Source organism: Tamandua tetradactyla, chromosome 5 (assembly GCF_023851605.1).
Source record: "Tamandua tetradactyla isolate mTamTet1 chromosome 5, mTamTet1.pri, whole genome shotgun sequence".
Lineage (NCBI taxonomy): Eukaryota > Metazoa > Chordata > Mammalia > Pilosa > Myrmecophagidae > Tamandua > Tamandua tetradactyla.
The window spans coordinates 96,981,771-97,008,729 of record NC_135331.1 but is presented as its reverse complement, the minus strand read 5'-3'; the positions used below and the strand labels follow the sequence as shown (position 1 = coordinate 97,008,729).

At 36.1% G+C, this 26,959-nt stretch overlaps 1 protein-coding gene across 7 annotated transcripts in view; it reads left to right on the top strand.

Annotated features, from left to right (window-relative positions):
- KIF6 (kinesin family member 6) overlaps window positions 1-26,959 on the top strand; it is a 454,503-nt gene that overhangs the window by 178,939 nt on the left and 248,605 nt on the right. For 6 of the 7 annotated variants that reach the window (XM_077161705.1, XM_077161703.1, XM_077161701.1 and 3 more), the window contains 3 exons: window positions 8,187-8,330; window positions 9,582-9,668; window positions 12,663-12,766. In XM_077161705.1, the coding sequence (XP_077017820.1) occupies window positions 8,187-8,330; window positions 9,582-9,668; window positions 12,663-12,766 (335 nt within the window). Of the gene's footprint in view, window positions 1-8,186; window positions 8,331-9,581; window positions 9,669-12,662; window positions 12,767-26,959 lie in introns of those variants that run through there. The other variant, XM_077161707.1, reaches the window with a different exon arrangement.

The following is a 26,959-nucleotide window of genomic DNA, read 5'->3' as shown; positions in this document are numbered from 1 at the left end:
CAAAATATAAATTTTATACCAAATAAACATTTTTCCCTTTGATCTCACACAGAAATTGAAGTTTTAAAATATGGACAATATCATCTTTTACCCAGTCTACTGATATACCTTAGTCCTATCCAGATCATTCATATCACTACTTGAAGTCTGATCACTTTTTCAACTTTTTTTGGGGGGATGGGGTGGGGGACAGTGCATGGTCCAGAAATCAAACACGGGTCTTCAGCATGGAAGGCAAGCATTCTACTACTGAACTACCCATATACCCCACTTTTTCAATTTTGTGTGTATGCGTATGTGTGTGTGGGTGTGGATGTGGGCAGGCACCAAAAATCGAACTCGGGTCTCCAGCATGGCAGGCAAGAACTCTTCCTGCTGAGACACTGTGGCCCACCCTTTTTCAACTTTTTAAACATTTCCTGTAAGACGTACTGATGACTAGAACCCTTTACAATAGGTCCCAACCTGATAACCATTATTCTCAACTTCAGTTCACTGGGTTTTTATATTATAGTTAACCCATATGACTGAGGCATGATAATATTTGTCATTTTGTTCCTGACATTTCATTCAACATACAGCTCTTAAATTTCATTCACCTAGTTGCATGCCTCACAACTTCATTCCGTCAGTAGTCCATTGTATGTATACACCACAGTTCCTCCTTCCATTCCTCAGTTGTTGTACCCTTAGGCCACCTCCATCATTGTGGATCATGAACACTGCCACCGTAAACACCAGTGTGCAAATGTCCATTCGTGTCCCCACACTCAGTTCCTCCAGGTATACACTGAGCAACAGGGTTTCAGGATGATATGGCGATCCACACCTAGGCTGCTGTGGAACCACCACACTGCCCTCCAAGGAATTGCACCTCCCAATTTCCCTACCCACAGTGAATAGGTACATCTCTTTCTCTACATTTCCTCTAGCACTTGTTTCTCTCCATTCATTTTTTTTCCTCTCCATTTTTAGACAGTTTTATTCACATATCATACAATCCACCTAAATATATAGAAATGCCATCACCACCATAATCTATATAAAGAAATTTCCTTTTCTTCCACAAAGCATCCATACCCCTCCTGCATGCCCCCCCCCCCCATTTTGACATTTAGTTTTAGCATAATGCCTTTGCCTCATTCAGCGGAAGTGTAATACAATGTCACTGTTGACTACAGACCCTAACTTGCTTTGATTATACTTTTTCTTGTATACCATCTATTTCAAAACCCTGCAATGTTGACATTCATTTGTTCTCCATCACTCAAAAGTATTTTTTTATTTGTACATTTAATCACCATCATTGACCACTCTAGGTCCTCCTAAATTATATCATGTCAATCTTTATCCTCTATCTTTCCTTCTGGTTTCATATGTGCCCCTAGCCCTTCTCTTTCACTCATACTCACTTTCAGCTTCATTCAGTGTTTACTGTTGTAATACAATCAAGGAGAATTGTGCTCTCCATTTCTGAACTTTTACAATCAGTCCTGTTGCACAATCTTTATTCATTAAGCACCAATTGCCCGATCTCTACCCTGTTTCTATGTTGTGATAACCTGTGTTCTTAACTTTAATTCTCCAAGTTTATTCATTAATATTAGTTCATATTTGTGAGACCATAGAGTATTTGTCCTTTTGTTTCTGGCTAATTTCACTCAGCATAATGTCCTCAAGGTTCTTTCACATTGTTACATGCTTCATGACTTTATTCTGTCTCACAGCTTTGTTATATTCCATCATATGTATATACCACAGTTTGTTTAGCCACTCATCTGTTGATGGACTTTTGGGCTGTTTCCATATCTTGGCAAGTGTAAATAATACTGCTATAAACATTGCTGTGCAAATGATTGTGTACTTGCCCTCAGATCCTCTGAATATATATCTAGTAAGGGAATTTCTGGATCATATGACAGTTCTATACTTAGCTTCCTGAGGAACAGCTAAACTGCCTTCCACAGCAGTTGTACCATTTTAAATTCCCACCAACAGTAGATAAATGTGCCTCCTTCTCCACATCCTCTCCAGCACTTGTTGTTTTCTGTTTTATTGATAATGGCCATACTGGTGGGTGTGATATACCTCATTGTGGTTTTGATTTGCATTTCCTTAATGGCCAGGAGGTTGAGCATCTTTTCATGTGCCTTTTGGCCATTTGTATTTCCTCTTCTGAGAAGTGTCTGTTCATGTCTTTTGCCCATTTTGTAATTGGGTTGTTTGTCTTTTTGTTGTTGAGTTGAACAATTTCTTTATATATATATTCTGGATATTAGACCTTTATCTGATACATCATTTCCAAATATTGTCTCCCATTGTGTAGGCTGTCTTTTTACTTTCTTGACAAAGTTCTTTGATGCACAAAAATATTTAATTTTGAGGAGTTCCCATTTGTCTATTTCTTTTTTCAATACTGGTGCTTTGGGTGTAAGGTCAAGGAAACTGCCACCTATTACAAGATTTATAAGACATTTCTGCGCATTTTCTTCTAAAAGTTTCATGGTCTTAACTCTAATGTTTAGGTCTTTGATCATTTTGAGTTAATTTTTGTAGGGTATGAGCACCATTTATTGAAGAGACTGCTCTGTCCCAGGGTTGGCTTGACCTCCTTATTAGAGATCCATTGTCCATAGATGAGAGAGTCTATTTCTGAACACTCTATTTGATTCCATTGGCCAATATATCTATCTTTATGCCAGTACCATGCTGTTTTGACCACTGTAGCTCCATAATATGATTTACAGTCAGGTTGTGTGAGACCTCCCACTTCATTGTTCTTTCTGAAGATATTTTTAGCTATTCAGGGCACACTTCCCTTCCAAATAAATTTGTTTATTAGTTTTTCTATTTCTGAAAAGTAAGTTGTTGTAATTTTAATTGGTATTGCATTGAATCTATAAATCAATTTGGGTAGAATTGACATCTTGACTATATTTAGTATTCCAGTCCATTAAAACGGTATGCCTTCCATATATTTAGGTCTTCTATGATTTATTTCAGCAATTTCTTGTAGTTTTCTGTGCATAGGTCTTTTCTATCCTTAATTTATCCATAAATATTTTATTCTTTTGGTTGCTATTAGAAGTGGAATTTTTTCTTGATTTCCCCTTCATATTGCTTATTAATAGTGTAAAGAAGCTCTTCACTATTACATTTTTGGGTGTTGATCTTATACCCTGCCACTTTGCTGTACTCATTTGTTAGTTCTAGCGCTTTGCCTCTCTTTCATTAAAGAGATTGGTCTGTAATTTTCTTTTCTTGTCATATCTTTGTCTGGCTTTGTTATGAGGGTGATATTGGCTTGTAGAATGAGCTTGGTAGTTTTCCCTCCTCTTCAATTTTTTTTAAGAGTTTGAGCAGGGCTGTTACTAATTCTTTCTTGAATACTTGATAGAACTCACATGTGAAGACAACTGGTCTTGAACTTTTCTTTCTGGGGAGCTTCTTGATGACTAATTAATCTCTTTACTTATGATTGTTTTGTTAAGGTCATCTATTTCTTCTCCAGTCATTGTTTATTGTTCATGTCTTTCTAGGAAGTTGTCCATTTCATCTACATTGTTTACTTTATGAGCATATAGTTGCTCATGGTATCCTCTAATTATGTCCTTTATTTCTGTGAGATCAGTGGTCATGCTTCCTCTTCCATTTCTGATTTTATTTATTTGCATCCTCTTTTTTTTTTGTCAACCTAGCTAAGGGTTGAAAATTAAATATCGATTTAGTTGATTGCCAACTTCTGGTTTTGTTGATTGTTTTCATGTTCTCAATTTAATTTATTTCTGCTCTAATCGCCATTATTTCCTTCTTTGCTTTGCTTTAGGGTTAGTTTGCAGTTCTTTCTTAGCTCTTCAATGTGAACAGTTAGTTCTTCAATTTTTTTCTCTTTCTTCTTCTTTAATATAGGTATTTAAGGCAATAAATTTCCCTCTTAGCACTGCCTTTGCTGCATTCCATAAATTTTGATATGTTATGCCTTCATTTTCATTTGCCTTTAGACATTTACTGATATCTCTTGTAATTTCTTCCTTGACCCAGTGGTTGTATAAGAATGTGGTATTAGCCTCCACATGTTGGTGAATTTTTCTGGCCCTCTGACTATTATTGATTTCCAGTTTCATTCCTGCATGGTCCAAGACAGTGTTTTGTATTATTTCAGTCTTTTTAAATTTATTGGGACTTGCTTTGTTACTCAGCACATGGCCTATCAATGAGAGTGATCCATGAGCAATTGAGTAAAATGTGTACCCTGCTCTTGTGGAGTGTAATGTTCAGTAGATGTCCATTAAATCTAGCTCATTTATCATATTATTCAAATTCTCTGTTTCTTTATTGATCCTTTGTCTAGATTTTCTATTCATTGATGAGAGCTGGGAATTGAAGTCTCCATCTATTGTGATAAAGGTGTCTATTTCTCCCTTCAGTGTTCTCAGTGTTTGCTTCATATACTTGGAGCACTCTGGCTTTGTGCATAAATATTTATGATTGTTATGTCTTCTTGGTGAATTGTTTCTTTTTTTAATACATTGTTTCTTCTTTGTCTCTTTTAATTATTTTACATTTGATGTCTAATTTGTTAGATATTAGTATAGCTACTCTTGCTCTTTTCTGATTGTTGTTTGCATGAAATATCTTTTCCCAGCCTTTCATTTTCAACTTCTTTTTGTCCTTGGGTATAAAATGAGTCTCCTATAGACAGGAGTGACCTTTTATTTATTTATTTATTTATTTATTTATTTATTGCATGGGCAGGCACCAGGAATCGAACCCAGATCACCAGGATGACAGGGATGACAGACGAGAGCTCTGCCACTGAGCCACCATGGCCTCCCCAGGAGTGACGTCTTTTTTAATCCATTCTGTCAGTTTATGTCTTTTGATTGGGGAGTTTAATCCATTAACATTTAATGTTATTACTGTAAAGGCAGTACTTTCTCCAACCATTTTGTCTTTTGGATTTTATATGTCATATGTAATTTTTTTCTCTTTTTACCTTTACTGATAGCCTTCATTTCTACACTATTTCAAGACCTCTCTCTCTGCCTTTTCCTACCTGCCTGAAGTGCTCCCTTTAGTATTTCTTACAGAGCCAGTCTCTTAGTCACCAGTTCTCTCAGTGATTGTCTGAAAATATTTTCATCTCTCTCTCATTTTTGAAGGACAAAGCATAAAGAATTCATTTTTTGCAGTTTTTCTCTTTTAGAATCTTAAATATACCATACCACTGTCTTCTCATCTCCATGGTTTGTACTGAGAAATCCACACACAGTGTTACTGGGCTTCCCTAGTATGTGATGTATTGCTATTCTTGTGCTGCATTAAAAATTCTCTCTTTCTCTTTGATATTTGACAATCTGATTAGTAAGTGTCTTGGAGTATGTCTATTTGGATCTATTCTGTTTAGGGTATGCTGCACTGCTTGGCTCTGTAATTATATATCTTTCATCAGAGATGGGAAATTGTCAGTGATTTTTTTCCTCCATTGATCTTTCTCCTCCTTCTACCTATCTTTTCCTTCTGGGACACCCATATGTATATTCATATGCTTCATGTTGTCATTCAGTGCCCTGAGACCCTGCTAATATTTTTCCATTCTTTTCCCTATATTTTCTTTTGCGCATCAGATTGCAGATGTCTAGTCCTCTAGTTCACTAATCCTTTCTTCTGCCTCTTCAAATCTATTGTTGTAGGTTTCCATTGATTTTTTCATCTCTTCTGTTGTGCCTTTCATTCCCTTAAGTTCTGTGATTTGTTTTTTCAAACTTTCTAGTCCTTTTTGTTCACCCAGTGTCTTCTTTATATCTTCCCTCAACTTGATGATTTGATTTTTGATGAGATTTTCCATGTCTGAATATCCTGAATTAGTCATTTCAATTCCTGAATCTCATTTGAATTGTTGGTTTGTTCCTTTGACTGAGGCATATCTTCCATTTTCTAAGTATGACTCACTATTTTTTGCTGGCATCTAGGCATTTGATTTCCTTAATTAGTTTATTCTGGATGTTGTTTTCACTCTTTTACCTGGAGTTTTCTTACTGGATGGCTTTGTTCTCTATCTGTTCTTTGACATCCAGTTCAACTTATTCTAGACCTCTAGCATAAGTTCTATTTAACTGATCAGAATTTTCCAGTTCTTGTTTTTCCATTTCTTGCCCTGCCTATATGGAGCCCTTTTCTGTGTGTGGAGGATCTTCTCTGATATTATAGACCCCAGTCAGATTTTCCCTAACCAGACAGGCACACGTCTCAAGAGGAAAGAGGAGGCAGCCTCAGTTTTCCCTGATGGTGAGACCCAGCATGTGGCACTTATCTGCCTGTGGTTTCCCACCAGCAGAAAGTGATGTGGTGCCTTTAACTTCAGCAGACTCTCCCTGCCAGGGGCATGGCTGAGACACAGGTGAGGTTGTAGGATGGCTTTAATTGCTTCAGTTTTCCAATTGGAAAATTGGAATTTTCCAATTCCAATTCCAATTCCAATTCAAGGAATCCTTGAATTCCTTGAAGGAGGGATTTTACTTGAGCTGGGCCCATCTTTCTCTTGGGAAATATATGTCCTTTAGGGAATTAACGCCTTTCACCTGACTAGTTATATTTTCTCCCATAAAGCTTAATTCTGCCCTTGACTTGGACAGTGCTGGAGCCCTTCTAGTTGTGTCTAATGAGCTGTTATGGAGTAAAAAAAAAAGGCAAAAAAAAAAAAGGCCTTTTCAGAGCCAGACCCATGTTCCTGTGGTTTGCTAATCAAGAGTTTATGTTGGTTCACAGCTCTTTGTATCTCCAGGCTCTATGTGCCCCCTTTTCTTGGGGTCTAGCCCTTTTCCAGTGTCTTGTGCTATCCAACTCAAAAAGCCTCTGTTTTTTTTTCCCCATCAGCCCTGCCCCCTCTCTCTGGAGCAAAACCTCCTAGTACCTTTAATGCTTATTCCAGGTTTATCTGTGCTGGGGCCCTATTTTCAGTAATCAGAATTCGGTAATTAATTCCTCAGTTGGAGCTTGGTTGAGCTAAGCCCTTGCTGCTAGTCATGACTGTTTCCTTTCCTCTTGGGGAACCAGCCTGCTCTGTCTGTGGGGAAGGTGTGCTGGCCTCCACAGCTTGAGGGACTTAAATTTCTGTGTGGGATCTCAGCTGTTTCACCTGGCCCAGACTGGTTTATGTTGTGTGTCTGGTCACTGATGTTCCCCCAGCAGTTCTTCTGTACCATTCTGGCTATGTACTAGCTGCTCTGGAAGATGAACTAAATGCCACACCTCACTAAGCCACCATCTTGCCCTGCCACTCCCTAAGTATTTACTGAAGAGTGGTAACTTCCTCTTGCTGCTTTGCAGTGAGCATCCCAGCTTTCAGTTCCTCTTCCCAGGATAACCCTGATCTCTTGGTGGCTTCCTTTGGGGACAAGCCCAGAGCAGCAATTCATAAATCTAATATCCATCCATCTAGTTCAGCAATACAAAAATAATACCTTCCTGTTCAGTACCTGAGAATCTCATGAAGACAAAAATAAGCAAACCTCAGCTGAAGCAAGGTAAACTACCCTATCCCTTATAATAATAGTAAACACCTATACAGTGCTTATTATGGGCTAGGTAATATGTAAAGTAATTTGCACATTTTAATTCTTTTATCATCCCAACTATCTAGGAGACAACTACTAGTTTTGTCCTTATTTTATAGATAAACAGACTAAGGTGGAGATATTGAGTGACATGTTCTAGTTAGCCTGGGGTTTGGGCCTGGACAGTCTGGCGCCAGAACATGGTCTCTCAATCATGATTCTATACTGCCTCCCATAGTGCCTACTTACTGTTCTCCCTCTTCTTCCTGGAGATGGGGGCGTAGACTCCAATATTTTTTAGGATTAAAATAATCTGGTATGATTTACTCTTGTGTTTTTAAACAAGTTTTCCAGTAGCTGAATACAGAATAATAGTGTGTTTAATTCTGTACAAATTATTTCATCTGTCCAAAAATTACAGGGTCCACAATACTATATTTATGCTACATTTAGTTTATTCCACCTTCTCTATTATAGTACCAACTATTGTTAATGTATTTTTATTCTGAGTTCAAATGTTATGTGTTCCTCTGCATTTAATTATTTCTCTTTGTATTTTTATTGCAATTTTAGTTTGTTAGATGTGCATTTTCTGCTAAGTTGATGCCATTATTTTTCTACTTCCCACAGGTTATCATTGCTCTTTCCGAAAAACACCGTTCACACATTCCCTATAGGAACTCCATGATGACCAGTGTCCTAAGAGACAGTTTGGGAGGCAACTGCATGACAACCATGATTGCAACCCTCTCTTTAGAGAAAAGGAATATTGATGTATGTTGGTTCTTCTTGTTGGAGGTTTCAGTCTGAGTTTTTCTTTTTAGAACATAAGATGGTGTTGAGAGTCCTCGTTGGGTTTCCAACTTTTCAGCTGAATTGGGATGTTCCTTCAGAAGTAGATACTGTGCCCAGTTCACAGCTTTGGGTTATTTGCCAGCATTATAATAACCTCACTTGCAAATTGGCCTCACACAGCACAGGATGCTTTGAAGATGCCTCATAAACAAAATTTTGGAATGCTACACAATTTCATATGTGTAGGTATTATCTCTGTCTTCACATTACAGTGACAAAACTGAGGTACAGAGATGTTAAATAATTTGTTCAAAGTCACAGAGCTAATATGTTGCAGAATTCAAACCCAGACAGCCTCTTTATTATGACAGTTCCACACCACTTGACCACTAAGATGTACAGTGAATCTTGAGCACTCATGCAGCATAATATGCATATTATGATATTAGGTTGATTACCTTAGCCAGAAAAATGAGAGACATGACCCATTAGTTACTCCTGCTCAGGTTTGCTCTTGTTTACTAAGATCTCTATAGCTTAGAGATATCCCTTAGAAGTTGCCCCAGGCAAGTTTTAGAATGCTTTAGCAGGGACTGGTAGCTGAATAAGTTTTCTGGGTGGCTTTGGAGCCAGCTGATGTTTCATGCACTTCAATTTTCACTGAAGTTTGGTATCCAGGCACTCTCTAAAAGAGGAAAAATAAGAAGTGCTATGAGACTTCTCAAAACGAAGCTGGGCCCCAAGTGTATTGCCAGATGCCTTGAAAAGCCTTCCTTTGGACCTGCTACAAATAGTTACTTTTGTAGTCTTTCATGTCCATGGATTATGATATCTGCTATGATTATGATTTATGTATGTGGTTCTGATTTAACAAATCAATAGTTGAAAAACACATACCAGCTGCCACTTAGGGCTTCAGAATCTACCATATTTTTGGCATTGGTCATTTTATTAAATCAAAACAATATTTTGATATAAAACAATGTTCTAGAGAAACGCTCTAATTTGAAGGCATGTCTTTTCCTCATAGGGTTTTTTGTTTTTTTGCATGGGCAGGCACCGGAAATTGAACCCCGGCCTCTGGCATGGCAGGCGAGAATTCTGCCACTGAGGTTTTATCCACATCATTCTTTAAGTGTGTTTCTTTTTTCTGTAAATTAAAATGAAGTTTTATCTAGAGAGACATATCTCTCTGCCACAACATCTTAAGGATGTATTTTGCTTTTTTAGGAATCTATATCTACCTGTAGATTTGCACAACGAGTGGCCCTCATAAAGAATGAAGCTGTCCTTAATGAAGAAATTGATCCCAGATTGGTAAGCAACTTTTAATTGACTCTTTTTAAAGGAATGTGTATCAAGGATTCACACTTCCTCTGTACCAGGACATGCTCTAAGTGACTCATTTAATCCTTACAACAATTTCATATGTGTAGGTATTATCTCTGTCTTCACATTACAGTGACAAAACTGAGGTACAGAGATGCTAAATAATTTGTTCAAAATCACACAGCTAATAATGTTGCAGGATTCAAACCCAGACAGCCTCTTTATTATGACAGTTCCACACCGCTTGACCACTAAGATGTACAGTGAATCTTGAGCACTCATGCAGCATAATATGCATAAATATTTATATGCTGTTCTTAGACTTTCAGCAAACATCAATTTAACCTCCTAGAGAGATTATGATAGACAATTATAGAGAAAGAAGTACTAATGGTTCTTAAATAGAACCATATTTTGTATAACTGTCCTGTTACTCTAGAGATTTTTAAAAATTAGTAATCAGTTTGATTGATAGGACAATGGTCAAGTTTACAGTTTTATAACAATGAATACTGCTTTAAGTGCTTTTTAAAGTAAAAAATAATTTACAATTTTTATATGACTCAACTACTTATTATAAAGACAGATACTTTCTCCTTTATTTTGTCTTCTATAAAATGAAATGCAACACTGAATCAAGTCATGCCAATATTTAAAATATTGAAACATTTCCACTTTGTAAAATTCCAAAAATTTAGCTTATATAATTTCCCAAATTTTATATTTTTTATTTCTCTGGAAAAAAATCCGGTATAAGCCTAGTAGTATACATTATAAGAATATATGAAATCTTACTACAAGCTTCATTTAAAGCTTTTTAAATTTCACTGTTATTCATATTAATAACTTCCTTTTGATTGTTTGTCCTTGTTCCCCTGAAATCATTCCATTGAAGGGTTGAGTAAAAGGAGAAAGAAAGGATAATGGGACTATCTGTTTTATTTTGCTCACCTCAGGGAGCACCAAGCTCCCCTGATGGAATTCTCTTCTGGAGAGACCAGTGGGAGATTCAGGATCTATTTCTAGGATAGGCCCTGGTTAGATACCAGGAACATACAGTGCCCTAGCTGGAGGAAGGAGACAGAATTCAAAGGCATGGGTCAAGTGGAAATAAGATGAATTATTTTACTATTCCTGCCAGCAGCCCTACAACATAACTGTGCAAAATGAGAAAGATAGTAACAGAGTTATCTTACACAAAGACAAAAATTAGTTCATAACTGAAGAAAAATAACATGGTAGTCATTGGAGGACTTTTTCTTTAAATTTGGCTAGGGAGTCTTTTCTTTGAAGAAATTTGCGGAATTTGAAGTAAGGTGAACATTATCATGTGTTTGATGTAGGACTGTGAGAGATTTAAAGAGAAGAGAAATCAGGAGTGAAAAGCTAATAGCTGATAATTGAGCAAATAGGCAAGAATAGTCTAGTCTATTTTGAAAAAAAAAGATAAGCTTTTCCTATCTGGATTTCAAAATTTCTTATGATACAGTTATTAGAACAGTGTGATAACGGCATACATATAGTCACATAGAACAGTATTTTCAACCAATAGGCCAGAAACAGATACGGTCATACATGGAAATATGCCATTTAACAGAATTCTAACCTCACAAATCATATATGGTTAGCCATATAAGAAAATAATATTAGATCTCTTTTTTCATATCTTTTTCAAAATTAAATCCCCCTAAGTGTGAAAAGGAAAGCTTTAATACTCTTAGAAGAACAAAAAGGAAAAAATTTCTCTGGTTTTGAGTAAAATAGATGTTCTTTAAGAAGACCCAAATGTGTACCTTATAAAGGAATTGGTAAATTAGGTTACATTGAAATTTAAAACTTGTTTTAACAAAAAGAATACCACATAGTGAAAAGCACACAGTAGTTTAGAAGAAAACATGTGCATTGCACAAAACTAACAAAGGATTCACATCCAGAATATATAAAGAAGTCTGAAAATCAACAAGGAGAAGAAAAACAACTAAAATCGAGAAATAAGCAAGAATGTTAATAAATAATTCACAAAAGGGGAAAACCAAACAGCCAAAATACATAAGCAAATACGGTCAACCTCACTAATGATCAGGAAAATGCAAATTAAAGCTAAAATGAGATACCATTTTAGACTTACCAGATTGACAAAACTAAAATACCTGCCAATACCAAAAGAATGTGGGGGAAATGAGAACTTACATAAGTAGCTGGTGGCTATGTAAATTTGTGCAACTACCTGGAAGAGTGATTTAATAATATATGATAAAAGGAAGATGCACATATTTTACAACCACTTTTAGGTATATGCTATAGAGAAACTCTCACATATGTACCCAAAAAGAATTCTAAAAATGTTCACAGCCACACTAATTGTAATAGCATAAGTAAAAAACCTAAATGTCCATCAACAGAGACATAGATAAATAAATTGTGATATATTCCTTTACTGACATATTATATATCTATGAAAATTAATGAACTAGAACCATATGAAGCAATCTGAATAATCTCAGAAACATAACAGAGAGAAGAAACAAGTAGCAATTATATGCAATATAATAACATTTACATAAAGTTTAAGGCATGCAAAATTATACCATACATTATTTATAGCTACATACATATATATGGAGTAAATGTATGAAAACATTCAGAGAAATGGTATTCAGTAAATACAGTATAGTGATCACCCCAGGAAAAACGGAAGGGGAGTGGGATTGGGAAAAGATAAAAGGGGGCTCCAGTTACATCAGCAATGTTTTACTTGTTAAGGAAAAAAAAAAAGATTCTAGCACTATTTTGGCAAAATGTTAAGATTGAGCAAAGCTGGGTGGTAAGTACAGGAGTGCTTTTTATAATTTTCTCTATACCCTTTCTTATTCTGAAAATATTTCATGATTTAAAAAGATATGTGTTCTCTGTCCCGAAGTTCACCTTAATGAATTTGGTGTCACCCAATTCACATTTACTCTCCGGCCTTGCCATTTGTAGATGATAATCCGCCTGCAAAAGGAAATCCAGGAGCTGAAGGATGAACTGGCCATTGTCACAGGCGAGCAGAGGACAGAGGCTCTTACAGAAGCAGAGCTTCTTCAGTAAGCCTGCAGATATTTTTTTTCCTCTTTTGCTTTAACAGTGAAAGTTTGTGTTAACTTCTTTGTTGGCCCTAATGTTATAAATTCACCTCAAAGCATGACAGTCTCCTGAGACAGTCTGAAAATGCATTTAGGCGCCAGCAAGAGTGGCGGCTTTCCATGAAAAGCTGGATAAGGCTGGCAATGTTTTTTGCCGCCTGAGCTTTGAGGAAGTAAAGAACAGAGCCTACAGAGGATGGGAATATCTTTCTCATGCCAGCTCAAGAAAAGGTATTGTATAATAGCCATGCATTTCTAAAACACACACACCAAACTCTTAAGCTGTGCATCTCAGATCAGACAGGAATTCAAGAAAAAGTCCTTTGTATTAAACTACATTTTGCTGCAAGCACCAATTTATCCCACGCCAAAGTAAGCTCTCTCCTTTAATAAATAGATGGCCCATATATTATAGTTCAAACACTTGAAATGGGAATGAAAGCAGGTATTCAGGGCTTTATACAATTGTGGCATCTTTCACAGCCTTTAGATTTGCAGCCATATGGCAGATCAGTGGATCTCATGCACTCGGATTCTTAGCCACAGTGGTGGGCTTTCTTGTTGTTTCTGTGCTGCTTATTAAGCGTCTGCGGAGTGGTAATAAGGGACTTCACATACAAGGCAGTGGTATTCTCTGTTTCCACGTGAGAAATAGAGCTGCACATTTTTTTCTAAAGGTATATTGCTATTTCATCTACCTTCCCTTTGCAGAGATAATGATTAATAACAGAACAATAAAAGTTGTCTTATTTAAACTATTTCATAGATAACTCTAAATCTAAGGCTCTAAATCCTTAGCAAGATTTCTGTTATATTCAAAGCTTTTACTCCTCTAATTAGTATTCCGTAATTCTAGATATTATGAAATAATAAAGTGCTTTGTGGCATATTTGCAATTTAGGTGAACTGTGTTGTCAAAATTCACATTTTTGAGAATTTTGTGTCTCTTTTTAAAATAATTTGTCATAGCTTAGGTATTGAGAAACCCCCAGTTGAAAATTCCTTCACTGTGGTGCTCTCCTTCCCTCTACCCCCACCCCAGAAAAAGCAATTACCAATTATTATCTTTGAAGAGCTCTCTTCTGGATTTTAATCTCCAAGTCAGGAAGGCAAAAACACTCTAGGCCTTTCAACAATTTAATACAGGGAATTGAATATACAGGAAGTCAGTACTATTAAGAAACTAAACAATGATGCAGCACCCCAGAAATCAGTAACAATAGGAAGCTCCTACAGCCCTAGGGCTAGAAGGACAACAGAAGAGGGTGGTATTACAAAAACCTGAAAGCGCAAGCTGGCCAACATAAACTAAACCTTAATGAGCACAGCCTGGCAGGAACTGGGACCATGATAGTGCCACAGCTGGCACTATCAACACTCAGGGGAGTGGGGCCTGGCTTCTTCCCTCATCCCACCTAGTGTCTCCCAGTGGTTGAACTTGTCCAAAAGCCACTTGTTAAAGGAGCCAGGGAATGTAGATTCCTGTGATGTAGCGTCAAGCAGGTAAAGTCTAGAAATTGGATCTAAGAGCTGACTGGAAGGGCCAGCATAACAAATAAAAATCAGAAAGTCTCCAGGGTTTTTAGTAATTTCTATGTATACTGTGTGTAGTTCAGGAGGTTTCAGTTTAAGGGTAAGATATTGAATGTGGTGTTTTCAAGATGGCAGACTGAGTAAGTATATGCTGCATATTGACAACTCTTCACCAAATCTTTGGAATTATAGAATGATATAAAAAAAATATGATCTCTAGCCACACCCAAAAGCACAGAAAGGGACTTCTCAAGGGACTAGAAGTTCAAGGAATTCCAGAGAAACTAAAAGATGAGGAAGAGAAGTGCAAAAGAAAAGAATAGACCAAAACATGGATAAACCAGGAGCTTCTAGGTTTGAAAGTGATGGAACCCTGAAGCGGGAGAGAGCTAGGAATAGCCAACTAGTGTTTGGTTGAGCTATCTTAGTGGGAACAGTTTATCGTGTGAGCCCCTGTGCACTCCTACTTCCCTTTCCCACCCGAAGGATCAGTGAATGCTTAGGATGGAGAAACAGGAAAGAGCCCAGATAGCTGATACTGTCCAAGACAAAGGAAACCAGGTAAGCTCTGAAGCCTCCTGCCATACAGGCAGCCAACCAGTGCTCTGCCCACTCCCCATTCTCACTGAAAACAGTGTGGAGTACAAACTTCGGCAGCTGTTTCAGTCCTAACCCCAGACTGGCAGCCCAGACTGACAGAACTGAGAGTCTAGCAAAGATGAGCTCACAATCAGGAATGAGTATAACTATCGGACCTACCAACTCTGAGAGAGACAAGAACAAGAAAAGTTACAGTTTGAAGGGCTTCAGAACTGAAATTTACAAGAAGGATAATTAATATCCCTAAAGAAATAAAGAGTGGTATTATATCTGTGAAACAAGATCTTGACTAAAACAGATCAAGAGGAGATCTTGAAAATTAAAAAATGCAATTATCACTAAGAACTCAGTAGATGGCTCAGTAGCAGAATGAAAAAAACAGGGACAAATTAGCAGGCTAGGAAGACTAGGGCTCAGGAATTCTTCGAGAATATGGAAGAAAAGGACAAAGACAAAATTTTCAAAAGAAAAAAGTCATAGAAAATAACTAACTCTAGATTTATTAATATCTACTTAGTAGGAATTAGTGGAGGAGAAAATAGATAATGTAAGGAGTCAATCATTAAAGAAATAATATCTAAGAGTTTACTAGAAAAACAACATAGTAATTCAGAATGAAAGGGTTACCATGTGTTAAGCAGAATAGACATATTGTAGAAGATGCTCAGAACCTAAAATATAGAAGGAAAGCCCAAATTTACTAGGGGGGAGACATTCTTCAAAATCAAAACTCCAATTTAGAGAAGACTTCTCATCAACAATTCTGGAAACAAGAAATTCTAGTGCAACAAAACAAGACAAAAAGGACCCTGAATATAGATTTCTATATTTAGCTAAATTAGTATCAAATATGAAAATAAAATAAAGGCATCTTTTAGACATAGAAAGACACAGAAAGTTTACTCCCCAGATCTTTCTCTGAAAGAATTACCAAAGTCTGTACTCTAGCAAAAGGAAAAACTCAATAAAGTATAAAAACTTTATTGGGCAGTTTTTGTTATATCTTTGGGCAGATTTTTTATATCTTTATGATACATTATATCATATTTACATTATGTCTTTGGCTAAAATTACTCACCATTTATTACATAAATGAATTTTCTGTCTAAATGTTATTGAAATAATTAAAAAATTTGTTATTTACAGGAGTTTGGAAGGTACAATGGAGAGAAAATTGTAAAAACAAATTTAAACTATGAAAGGACTCTCAGATGTTGGATTGGTTTCTGTTGATCTATAGATTACAAAAATACAAATGCCATTTCCATAGATTCTACATAGACAGTATGTAGGGTTAGCATTAATTTTGTATATGTGCATTTAGTTCATTCATTCATTAATTCATGTATTCATTCAATGTTTATTATTCACCTAGTATTCACAAAACTATCCTAGTACCTAAAGGGAACACGAAAATGAGCAAGACCTAGATTCAAATTTCAGTGGGCTAACAATTTAGTGGCAGTGACAGACACAGACACAAGTAATGGTGATACAATATGAAAATACATAAATAAAACACGAGATTGCCAAGAAAATAATGATTAATTTAATGTTCAGGAATTATGTAAAATTCGTTCGTGTGCTACTAAATAACTTCAGCAATCCTAATGAAATGACTTCTCTGCTGTTAAGATGAGTATAATATACAGCATCACATCTTACTAGTGATTCCTGATCAGAAGTTAAGGAGAGCAGATTTTGCAAACCATGTCCACCTGACAAAGCAAAGCAGAGTATCACAATGATCCAGGAAATGTGGTGCTTTTTCACATTGACAAGGTGGACTGTTCAGATAATGTGTTTTTTTGTTATTGTTTCTGATATATTGTTATTGCTGTTATTTTGTTGCCATAATTAGCTAGATTGAATATTAGTACAATCTAAAATTCAACAGATTTACAAGGAGTCCTTGATCATCTTACAGTGAAAAGAGATAAACTAAAATTTGCCCAAATGTGGCATTGCTATTTAACACTATTAGTCTTCACTTCTTAGTCTTTTGGGGCCCCTTGAACATTTACCCAGGAATTTGTATCAGCTTCAGTCATACAATTTCACCTAACTCCTCAGGTTCTGAGGTAGTAGTGTTGAAGAAAGAAGGAGCCCCACAGTTTTGTCAGAACTGAGTAGCAGTACTTCTCTTGCTCTCCTTCATTCCTCTGCCCTGCTGATTCCAAGGCTTATGCTGACAGACGTGACATAAGAACATTCCTGTCAGGGATTCTCTGAAGGATATCAGGAAGCAAGTATTTAATAGATAAGGTATTCTATCTAGTATGCATTTGGGCAGTTAGGATGTCTGTTGATATCCAGTCCTATCAAATTTTTTGAACCACTTCCCATTTCAGTTCTTAATGTAAATATTTGTTGCACAGACTTGAATGTTTTAATTGAAGAGGATTTCAGATGTCAGCCTCCAGTTATTGTGATATTTTTAGTTTACATCTTTTTTTTTTTTTTTGGCCTGGGCAAATTTGAAAAGAAACAGCTGGCTGAAGACTGTATAGCCAAGTTAATGTTTATACAGAACTTCTTGGGTGAAGATTTGATTCTGATTGATTCTCTAAACACATACCTCTTTATCCTGGGAAAACAATAAGCCTGTAGGCCTTTGGCTAGGATGGAAGCATTGTATCATCGTCCAAATCTAAGTAAGTGGAATATTTTCTATATAGCAGTATTTTATTTCTGAGATGGAATTGAACTTAATCTCATGGGCTCAGGTTTTCCCAAAGTGTCTGGATATATCCAAACATTTAGATCCTTTTCAAACTGAAAAAAAAATCCTCAATTAGTCAGTTAACCCTTCAAATTGAATTTATTGATCATCTACCAGGTTTTAATCATTTTGATAGGTGCTTTTAGGGTACAGGATTCAGAAAGTGCTCCAAGCAGTTACAGTTCTATTGCGGAAATCCAATATACATACATACATATATATATATATATATTCATACAAATACACATATATAAAAGACAAAGAACAATTAAGTATATTAGTGGAAAGAATATATGGACATACAGAATTTTTTAAAACCTTAACCCTAGTTCCAATGCTATTCATATTAGTTTTTTAATAGTTTTCTAAACTTAAGTGTCATTAGGAGTAGAGTGAGAGAGTTGGACTAAATGACATGTATGTGTTCTTTCAGCTCCATGTTTTGAATGTAATATCAGTTTATTGTCCATGGTTTAGTGCATTACTTACTCATTATGATGCTAAAAAGCTAAATCACTATATAGGAATTCAGAAACGGGGGAAATTACCTTTCAGAATTACTTCAGTGGGTGAAACCCATGAAGTAAGCTGAACAAGCCTTAGAGAGTGTTAGGAGGAAGATGGTCTTGTTCTCAGCTGGAGGCCCCATAAACAAAGGTGCAGAGAGGATGTGCACAGTGTGAGGCACTGGCTCATGAGGATCTGAACTGAAACCGGCCTGACAGGATCTGGGGTTCTCATGAAGAACTGAGGAATAAGATTAACTGGATCAATGGTGATTAGGAAACTGGCTTTTGAGAATCTTACAATTTACTCACTCATTCATTCATACATTCAACAAATGTTTATTCTGTTCCTTCAGTGTGCTAGGCACTATTCTAGATGCTGGAGTTACAGGAATAAACAAAACAAAGTGCTTGCCCTCATGGAGCTTACATTCTAGTGGAAAGAGATAATCCATAGGATAAATACCTAAAATGCAAAGCATTCCAGATAGCAGAAAATGTAAAATACAAATATAAAGCAGGAGTTGCAATTTTAATAGGTGACTGGAAGGACTAAAATGAAGTGTTTTTTTTTTTTTTTTTAGGATTATAACTGTGATAGTAATGGACAGAATTAGCTAGAATGAGAAATCAGGAAGATAGATAATCATATTTGAAATGTGATGAAGAGACTCAAGTAAGAATGGAAAGGAAGTGACAAATTTGAGAGTCCTTGTAAAGGAAGAAGCAGTAGAATTGATGGCACATGTATAAAAAAGATTAAAAGGTGAGAATACTGAGACAGGTTATCAGGGGGTAGAAATTGGGAAATTGGGAAAGGAAATAGGCTGAGGATAAGAAAAGAAGTGTTGAGTTTTTTACATATGATGAAGGAATGCTAAAGTATAGATGAAATCTGGAACTTTAGAGGGAGGTTGGAACTGAAGATTTGAATTTTGGAGTGATTTACATTGATATAATATTGAGGTTAAGCCAAAGGGTTACTTCAGAAATTCTGTGATCTAATTTGAAAGTATGTAGTAATTGGGATCCACAGAACCATATCGTCCTATATTCAAACTTACTATAGGTGGATTTCCAGCTAAAGTTTTCACTTTACTTAGTCACATCACCCATTCCCCCTCCCACCCATGTCAATTACATATAATTAAATGTACCATTCATTGGATATTTTCCAATAGAAAAAAACATCCCTTTCTTTGTGACTCAGAGCATTAACAGGAAGCACTGTAGAAAATGCGACACTAAAAGGATAATAAGGAAATATTGTGAATAACTTAATGACAGTAAATTCACTAACAGGTAAAATCAACAAATTCTTAAAAGACGCGAATAACCAAAGCTCACTCAAGAGTAATTGAGCACCCTAATAGTCCTATATCTATAAGAAAATGAATTCATAGTTTGAAACCTTCCAAAAAGAATGCTCTGGGCCCAATGGCATCATTGCAAGTTCTACCAAACTTTTACGGAAGAAATAATAGCAATTCTACCCAAACTTCTCTAGAACATATAGGAGGAAACAATTCCCACCTTATTTTTTGAGGCCAGCATTGCCTTGATATCAAAAGCAGACAGATATATTACAGGAAAACTACCAGACCAACATCCTTATGATAAAAGATGAATTTTGTCAAATGCTTTATCTGTATCTACAGAGATTAAGAAGATATTTTTTTCTTTAGTCTATTGTTACAGTGATTGATTTTTAAATGTAAAGCATTTCTGGGATAATCTCCACATGGCCATGATTTATGATTTATTATTCTTTTACATTTTGTGGGACATGATTTGTGATATTTTGTTAGGGATTTTTAAGTTTATTGGAGCTCCCCAAATTGATCTTGTTCTAGTTTGCTAGCTGCCAGAATGCAATATAGCAGAAACAGAATGGCTTTTTAAAAGGGGAATTTAAAAAGTTGCTAGTTTACAGTTCTAAGGCTGAGAAAATGTCCCAATTAAAGCAAGTCTAAGGAAATGTCCAATCTAAGACATCCAGGGAAAGAACCTTGGTTCAAGAAGGCCGATGAAGTTCAGGGCTTCTCTCTCAAGTGAGACGGCACATGACGAACACAGTCAAGGCTTCTCTCTCAGCTGGAAGGGCACATGCAAACACGGCATCATCTGCTAGCTTTCTCTCCTGGCTTTCTGTTTCATGAAGCTCCCCAGGAGGTGTTTTCCCTCTTCATTTCCAAAGGTTGCTGGCTGATGGACTTTCTGCTTCTTGTGGCTATGTCGTTCTGCTCTCTCTGAATCTCTCACTTTCTCCAAAATGTTTCCTCTTTTATAAGATTCCAGTAAACTAATCAAGACCCACCCAAATGGGTGGAGACATGCCTCCACCTAATCCAGCTTAACAACCACTTTTGATTAAATCACATCTCCAGGGAGGTGATCTAATTACAATTTCAAACACATAGTACTGAATAAGGATTAGAAGAAACAGCTGCCTTTACAAAATGGGATTAGGATTAAAACATGGCTTTTCTAGGGTACATACATCTTTTCAAACCAACATAGATCTGTAGATTTAATACAGTCCCAATCAAAATTCTATCAAGTTTTGCACGTGTGGAAATTAGACAAGCTGATTTCAAAATTCACAGAAATGCAAAGGACCTGAATAGCTAAAATAACTTTTTCAAAGAAGAGCAACACTTAACCTTGCACATAAAATTTTTTTCAAAATGAATCTTAGACTTAAAATGTAAAACCTAAAATATAAAACTTCTAAAGAAAGCACAGGAGATAACCTTAGTGACTTTGAATTATATAAAGATTTCTTAGGTCATAAAAAGCATGAACAAATTAAAAATTGGACTTAATAAAAATTTTAAATTTTTACTCTTTGAAAGTTAAGAAGACAAGTCATAGCCTGGGAAAAAAATACTTTCAAATCACGTTTCTGACAAAAAACATAAGGAACTCTCAAAACTGAATAACAAGAAAACAAACAATAAAAATATAAAGAAAAGATTTGAGCAGACACTTTATCAAAGAAAGTATACAGATGGAAAATAAGGATATGGAAGTTCAACATCCTTAGTCATTAGGGAAATGTAATGGATAGTAATTCTATACGATTATTACAATAGCTTTAAAAACTGACAATAACAAGTGTTGACAAGGATATGGAACACTTGAAAGTCTCATATATTGCTGGTGGGTGTGCAACATTGTATGGCCACTTTATAAATACAAATTTAAAATTTTTATTAAGTTCAATTTTTAATTTGTTCATGCTTTTTATGACCTAAGAAATCTTTATATAATTCAAAGTCACTAAGGTTATCTCCTGTGCTTTCTTTAGAAGTTTTATATTTTATATTTTAGGTTTTACATTTTAAGTTTATGTCAGTTTCGTATAAAATTAAACATAGCACTTACCATAAACCCAACAATCCCATCCCTAGGTATTTGTCTGTGAGAAATGAAAACATGTCTACACAAAGATCTCTACATGAATGTTTATAGCAGTTGTACTAATAATTGCCCAGAATTGGAAACAACCCAAATGTCCCTCAACTGGTGAGTGGCTTAACAAATTGTGGTACAGCCATATACGGGAATTCTACTCAGCAATAAAAATAAATGAACTGTTGATATACACAATAGCTTGCCTGAATCTCAAAGGCATTGTGGTAAATGATAGAAGCCAAGCACAGAAGATTACATATTACAGAAGTTCCTTTGTATGGCGTTCTACAAAAGACAAAAGGATGAAAACAGAAATCAGATGATCAGTGGTTACCAGGATTGCTGTTAGGGAAGGGGATTGATTATGTTTGTCAAAACTTATGAGTTTTGCACTACGCATCTAGAAAAGATGAATGTTACTGAAAGTAAGTTTGACCTCAATTAACCTAACTTTAAAATATTGGAAAAATCTCTATGAAAATTATAATAAAAAGTTAAGACTAGTCATCAAACAAAGGAAAGTAAAATGAAAACTGTGCAATAAGGACTTTCCCATTAGGTAAAATTTTGCTGTGGTTTGCTTAATAATGGAAACTTGTTTTAGCTGCAAGCCCCTCGGAACACCCAAGCATATATATTTTAAAATTAATGACTACATATATAAATTCCTGCTCTGCAACCAAACCCACAAACTGATCTGTATCTGCACCCATCCTCTTCTTCCTTCTTGTTAAAATGTAGAATATGCCCCATCTCCTATCTAGAAGTAATCTCGTCAACAGTAGTCTGAAACCCAACCTCTTCTGCTATCTCAGGAACTTCACTCTCAATTTTATTTTTACTTTACCTTCTCCCTTTTTGTTTGCGCCTCCTCTTTAGTATTTAAATAGGCTTAAGTCATTCCCATATTTAAAACAAAAAAACTCTTCCTTTATTTGACCATCCCCTCTACCTACTGCTCCCTTTCTTCTTTTTTGGCTAAACTTCTCCAAAAAGTAGTTTTGCTCTCTGTCTTCATTTCCATCCCTCCCAACACACATTCCTCAACACACTCCAGTCTGGCTTTTGCTCCATAACACTGATGTGGTTATTGTTAAGGTCGTTGATAACCTCAGTGTAGATAAATTCAATGAACATATTTCATTCCTCATCTTTCTTAATCTCTTAGCAGCATTCAGCAGTATTAACCACTCTCTCATTGAAACATTTCCTTCTCTTATTTCCTTCTTCTCTCCTGACTACTCATTGACTTCTTGTCCCAAACTGTCCCCCTTTCATGTTGGCATTCTTCACACATTGTCCTAGGACCTCTTCCTCTCTTCTTACTCTAAAATTTCCTCTAGATGAACTCATTTATATCCACACGTCATTTGCCATCCAGATCCTAATGACTTGTACATTTATTTCACTAACCCATACCTTTTGTCTGAACTCTATACTCATTAATCTGATTGCCTGCCTGACTGCTGGTGCTGAACTCAACATGCTCCAAATTGAATTCTTCTCCATCTTCCTGAAGACATTGTCTCTGCCACTGTATCTGCTATCAGTCAGTGTTTCCACAAGCTCTGTGGTTGCCCAAGCCAGAAGCTTAAAAGTACCCTGTGCATCTACACTTTTTTCTTATCCCCCAGGAATAAGAAAATCTGTAAGTTCTGTTCACTCTGTCTTCAAAACAGCCTGAATCTGACCATATCATATCACCTCCACATTGCCACCCCTTTCCAAACCTCTGTCATCTCTTTCTACACCTATGATGGTCTTGGTCCTATAATAGGTTTCTCTGAATCCACTTTTGCTCTCCCCACTAAATCTTTTTCTATGCAGCCAGAATATTCCTTTATTTAAATGCGTGTAATTTCATTGCACTATTCTTAAAATTCTTAGTGACTTCTGACTTCCCATTACTCTTGGAAAGAGACCAAAATCCTTTAGATGGCCTGTAAGTCTCTGCCTGATCCCTTTCCTATGTTGTCAGCCACATTTCACTTTTGTCTCTTTGTTTCAGTGACGATGGCATTTAAGTTACTTGAATGAATCATGCTCTCTGTCTCACTCTGGGGCCTTTGCACATGCAGTTGCCTCTGACTTTTGACTAGGATGATATTCCTGTGTATGGGGAGACGTGCACGCATGCACACATGCACACACACACACACACATATAAGCACATACCCCTCATCTTTTTTGTTCCATTCATACTTCATATTACAGTTCAAATGGTTCATCCTCAAAGAAGTCTTTTATGACCCGCAGCCCCAACTAAATCATGACTGTGTTACACATTTTCATATTCTCTATTTCCTTCAAAGACTTATCTCTGTTTATAATCATATGTGGGATTGCTTAATGGGATACGTTTCCTCTGCTATTCTGAAAGACTTTAAGGGAAGGGTCTTGACTGCTTTAAGTGAGTATACACAGCACCTTTCTTTGCGTTATTTCTTGGCACACTCGATGAGTGTACAGTGACTTTTGAAACAGCAGAAGCTACATAACCGCCAAATGGCCTGGCCCCTGGCAAATTCTCTGACTTCATTCTCCCCCAACCTTCACTTCCCTTCCCCTGATGTCCTCGCCATCCCCCCACCTGAAACACTCCTCTCTTGCAGACTGTCACTCTTTCACTTCATTAGTCAAAAATCACATTATCAGTAAGACCTTCCCAGACACCTTGTCTGAAATACTTCTTCCCTTATCACTCTTTATCTCTTTGTGATTGGTTATTTTTGTTCATAGCAGTGACACCATTTTTATTTGTTTAATTGCTCAACATTTATTTCTCCTTACTAGAAAGTGAACTTCTTGAGGACTGGAACCTTATCTCTGTTTTCCACCATTGTTCCCCAGCACCTATTTAGCACAGGGTAGGCCCTTGATAAATATTTGTTAGATGAATTACTGAACACTCTGTCAGAGCCCTCAGTTGCCTCTCTGGTGTCTTTTCCTGATCCTCCTGAGCTCAATTCATTTCAGGCCACCAGGATTTCCATTTGGAACCACCTGGGTGTATTTAGTATGAACAAGGGCCCTCAAAACTAGTCTCTGTTGATAGAAAGCACATCCTGATATTTAGATGCATGTACATTTGTTTGGTATCCACCATGTACTAGACCTCATTCGTATAATCTCATGAGTGTGTGTCTGAGGAATTATTTGAAATATTTGGAATTTTGCCTGCAACTATTCTCTGAACTTTGTCCTGAGCCACTGAGGCAGAGGAAATTTATTTGCATGGACTGAGAGCCAAGAGGCTTGAGTTTAAACTTGACTCTCCTACTTGTCTAAGGAGATTAGTTACTTTTAAATGGTCACTCCCCTCTGTGGGCCTCAATCTTCTAATCTTAACCATATAAACTTGGGCAAATTAAATCATCTTTATGTGCCTCAGTTTCTCATCTGTTGTATGAGAATAATAGTGGTTCCTCCCGTAGTATTGTTATGGGGATTGATGATGTAATTCATGTTACATATTGAGTACAATGCCTGGCACATAGGCACTCCGTAAATGTTAGCTATTATTGTTATTATTTTCTGATAGCTCCTTGATATAATTTTTATTATTGCTAAGGAATCTACTCATTTATATGGATATTTTGTCAGTCTTCTCTACTGAAAACAAAGGACAAAACCCTGTCTTAATATTTCTCTTTAGAAGACACACACACACACACACACACACACACACACACACACACACGTGCATAGGCCTACCCAAAGAAAAAGTACTGATAGGAAAATCCACCAAAATGTAATTGAAATTACAAGTGATTATTTTTCACTCCTTTTTACCTGCCTATAGTTCTTAAAATTTCTAAAGAAAATAAAGTTAGTTTTAAAAAGATTAATATTACTCGCTGCCTTTACATCTCCAAGTGGCAAAATAAAATAGTTTCACTTAATTAATGAACAGTGTGAAAAAATGTCCTTCCTTGTTAACTCTATTCTTTATACTGAATTTCACAGCTGAATTAAAAATAAATTTTCTCTTGGCATATAGCAAATTATTGCCCAACACACATAGCTGATTCTGAAATCTAAATTACATTTGCTTCTGGAATTTTACTTAAAATTATTTTAATAGTTAATGTTTATGTTACTTTTGTATATTAGGGCTATCATATTGTATATTATTAATCCAGTATTTCAGAGTGATGCTTTTCTTACACAGTTGGTATGAGAGTGTATATCTAAGTGACAAAACAAAACAAAAACCAGTCAAGAACATTGCCAGAATGAATATTCATAAATGTTTCCAATTTAGGGCTGTTTGCTTTGCATCTTACTGTCCACTTTGTTGAAACGTTTGAGGTATTTAGAAATTCAAAGATAAACTAACAGCCTGCCTTATAAAGAGGGCTAACGCATAAACTTCATATTTTTATTTAAAATAAAATTATAAATTTAAACAAAATCTTTGCATACATATGTAATGTTTTTATATGATGTGCATATTATATATATATAAAGCATTGTGTACCCATTGTTAGAGAATTTTAAGTATAGACGTAAAAAAGAAAACAATATGTATATATATATATGTCTATCTGACTGCATGAGAAACATTCCAGAAGTAAAAGGAAGACGCCTTCTGCTTGAATGATGTTGGTGAAGATATTTCCCAATAGATGACTTTCCAAAGGACTTATAAATGTTATGTCCAACACCAAGATGTTGAATCCAAGCCCCTCTTTTCTATTCTACCCTCTTCTTCAGGATTTCTGCCAGTTGGAATCTCTACATGTCTCTGTGGAAGTTCAGCATGAATTCTTTAATTTATTTTAATACCTTAATGCTTCTTTCAGGTATTGCCCAGTTGTTTATATTTTGAACTCTCTGTTCTTTCAGATCCTGGGTGTGCCAAGGAAACCTTCTGTTTTCCATTTTCCGAATTTAGCATTTCAACATCTGTATAATAGTTGTACTAAAAATACTCAAACAGGTTATAAAATTGTTAGTGACCATCCCAAAATCTTATAAATGGACAAGAGGAATTGAGTTGAGAAGGATTTTGTTTGTATGCTTATGCTCTTGCAGGGATGAGCAGGAGGTTCTAATTTTTTGTATGAATTTAAGGACCTAATCTTTGGCCATATCTTCTTATTTATCTCATTTGCTTACAGATCTGTGGGCTAAAGAGAATTCAGAGAGAACAATTTGTTTTAGCTTCATCCCTGAGGCTTGGGAGAGGGGGTGCTGAGATTTCTCCTTCAGTTTCATTCCTTTGGCTTGCTGCTGTGGAAAACTAGAGATTCAGATCTATCCTGGGGCTTTAATTATCAGTCCTGGGTATTTATTGAGCACCTCACAGTGCTCTGTTAGGAGCTGTAGAAGAAGCACAAAGCATGCTGCCTTCCCAGAAGGACATGTGACATC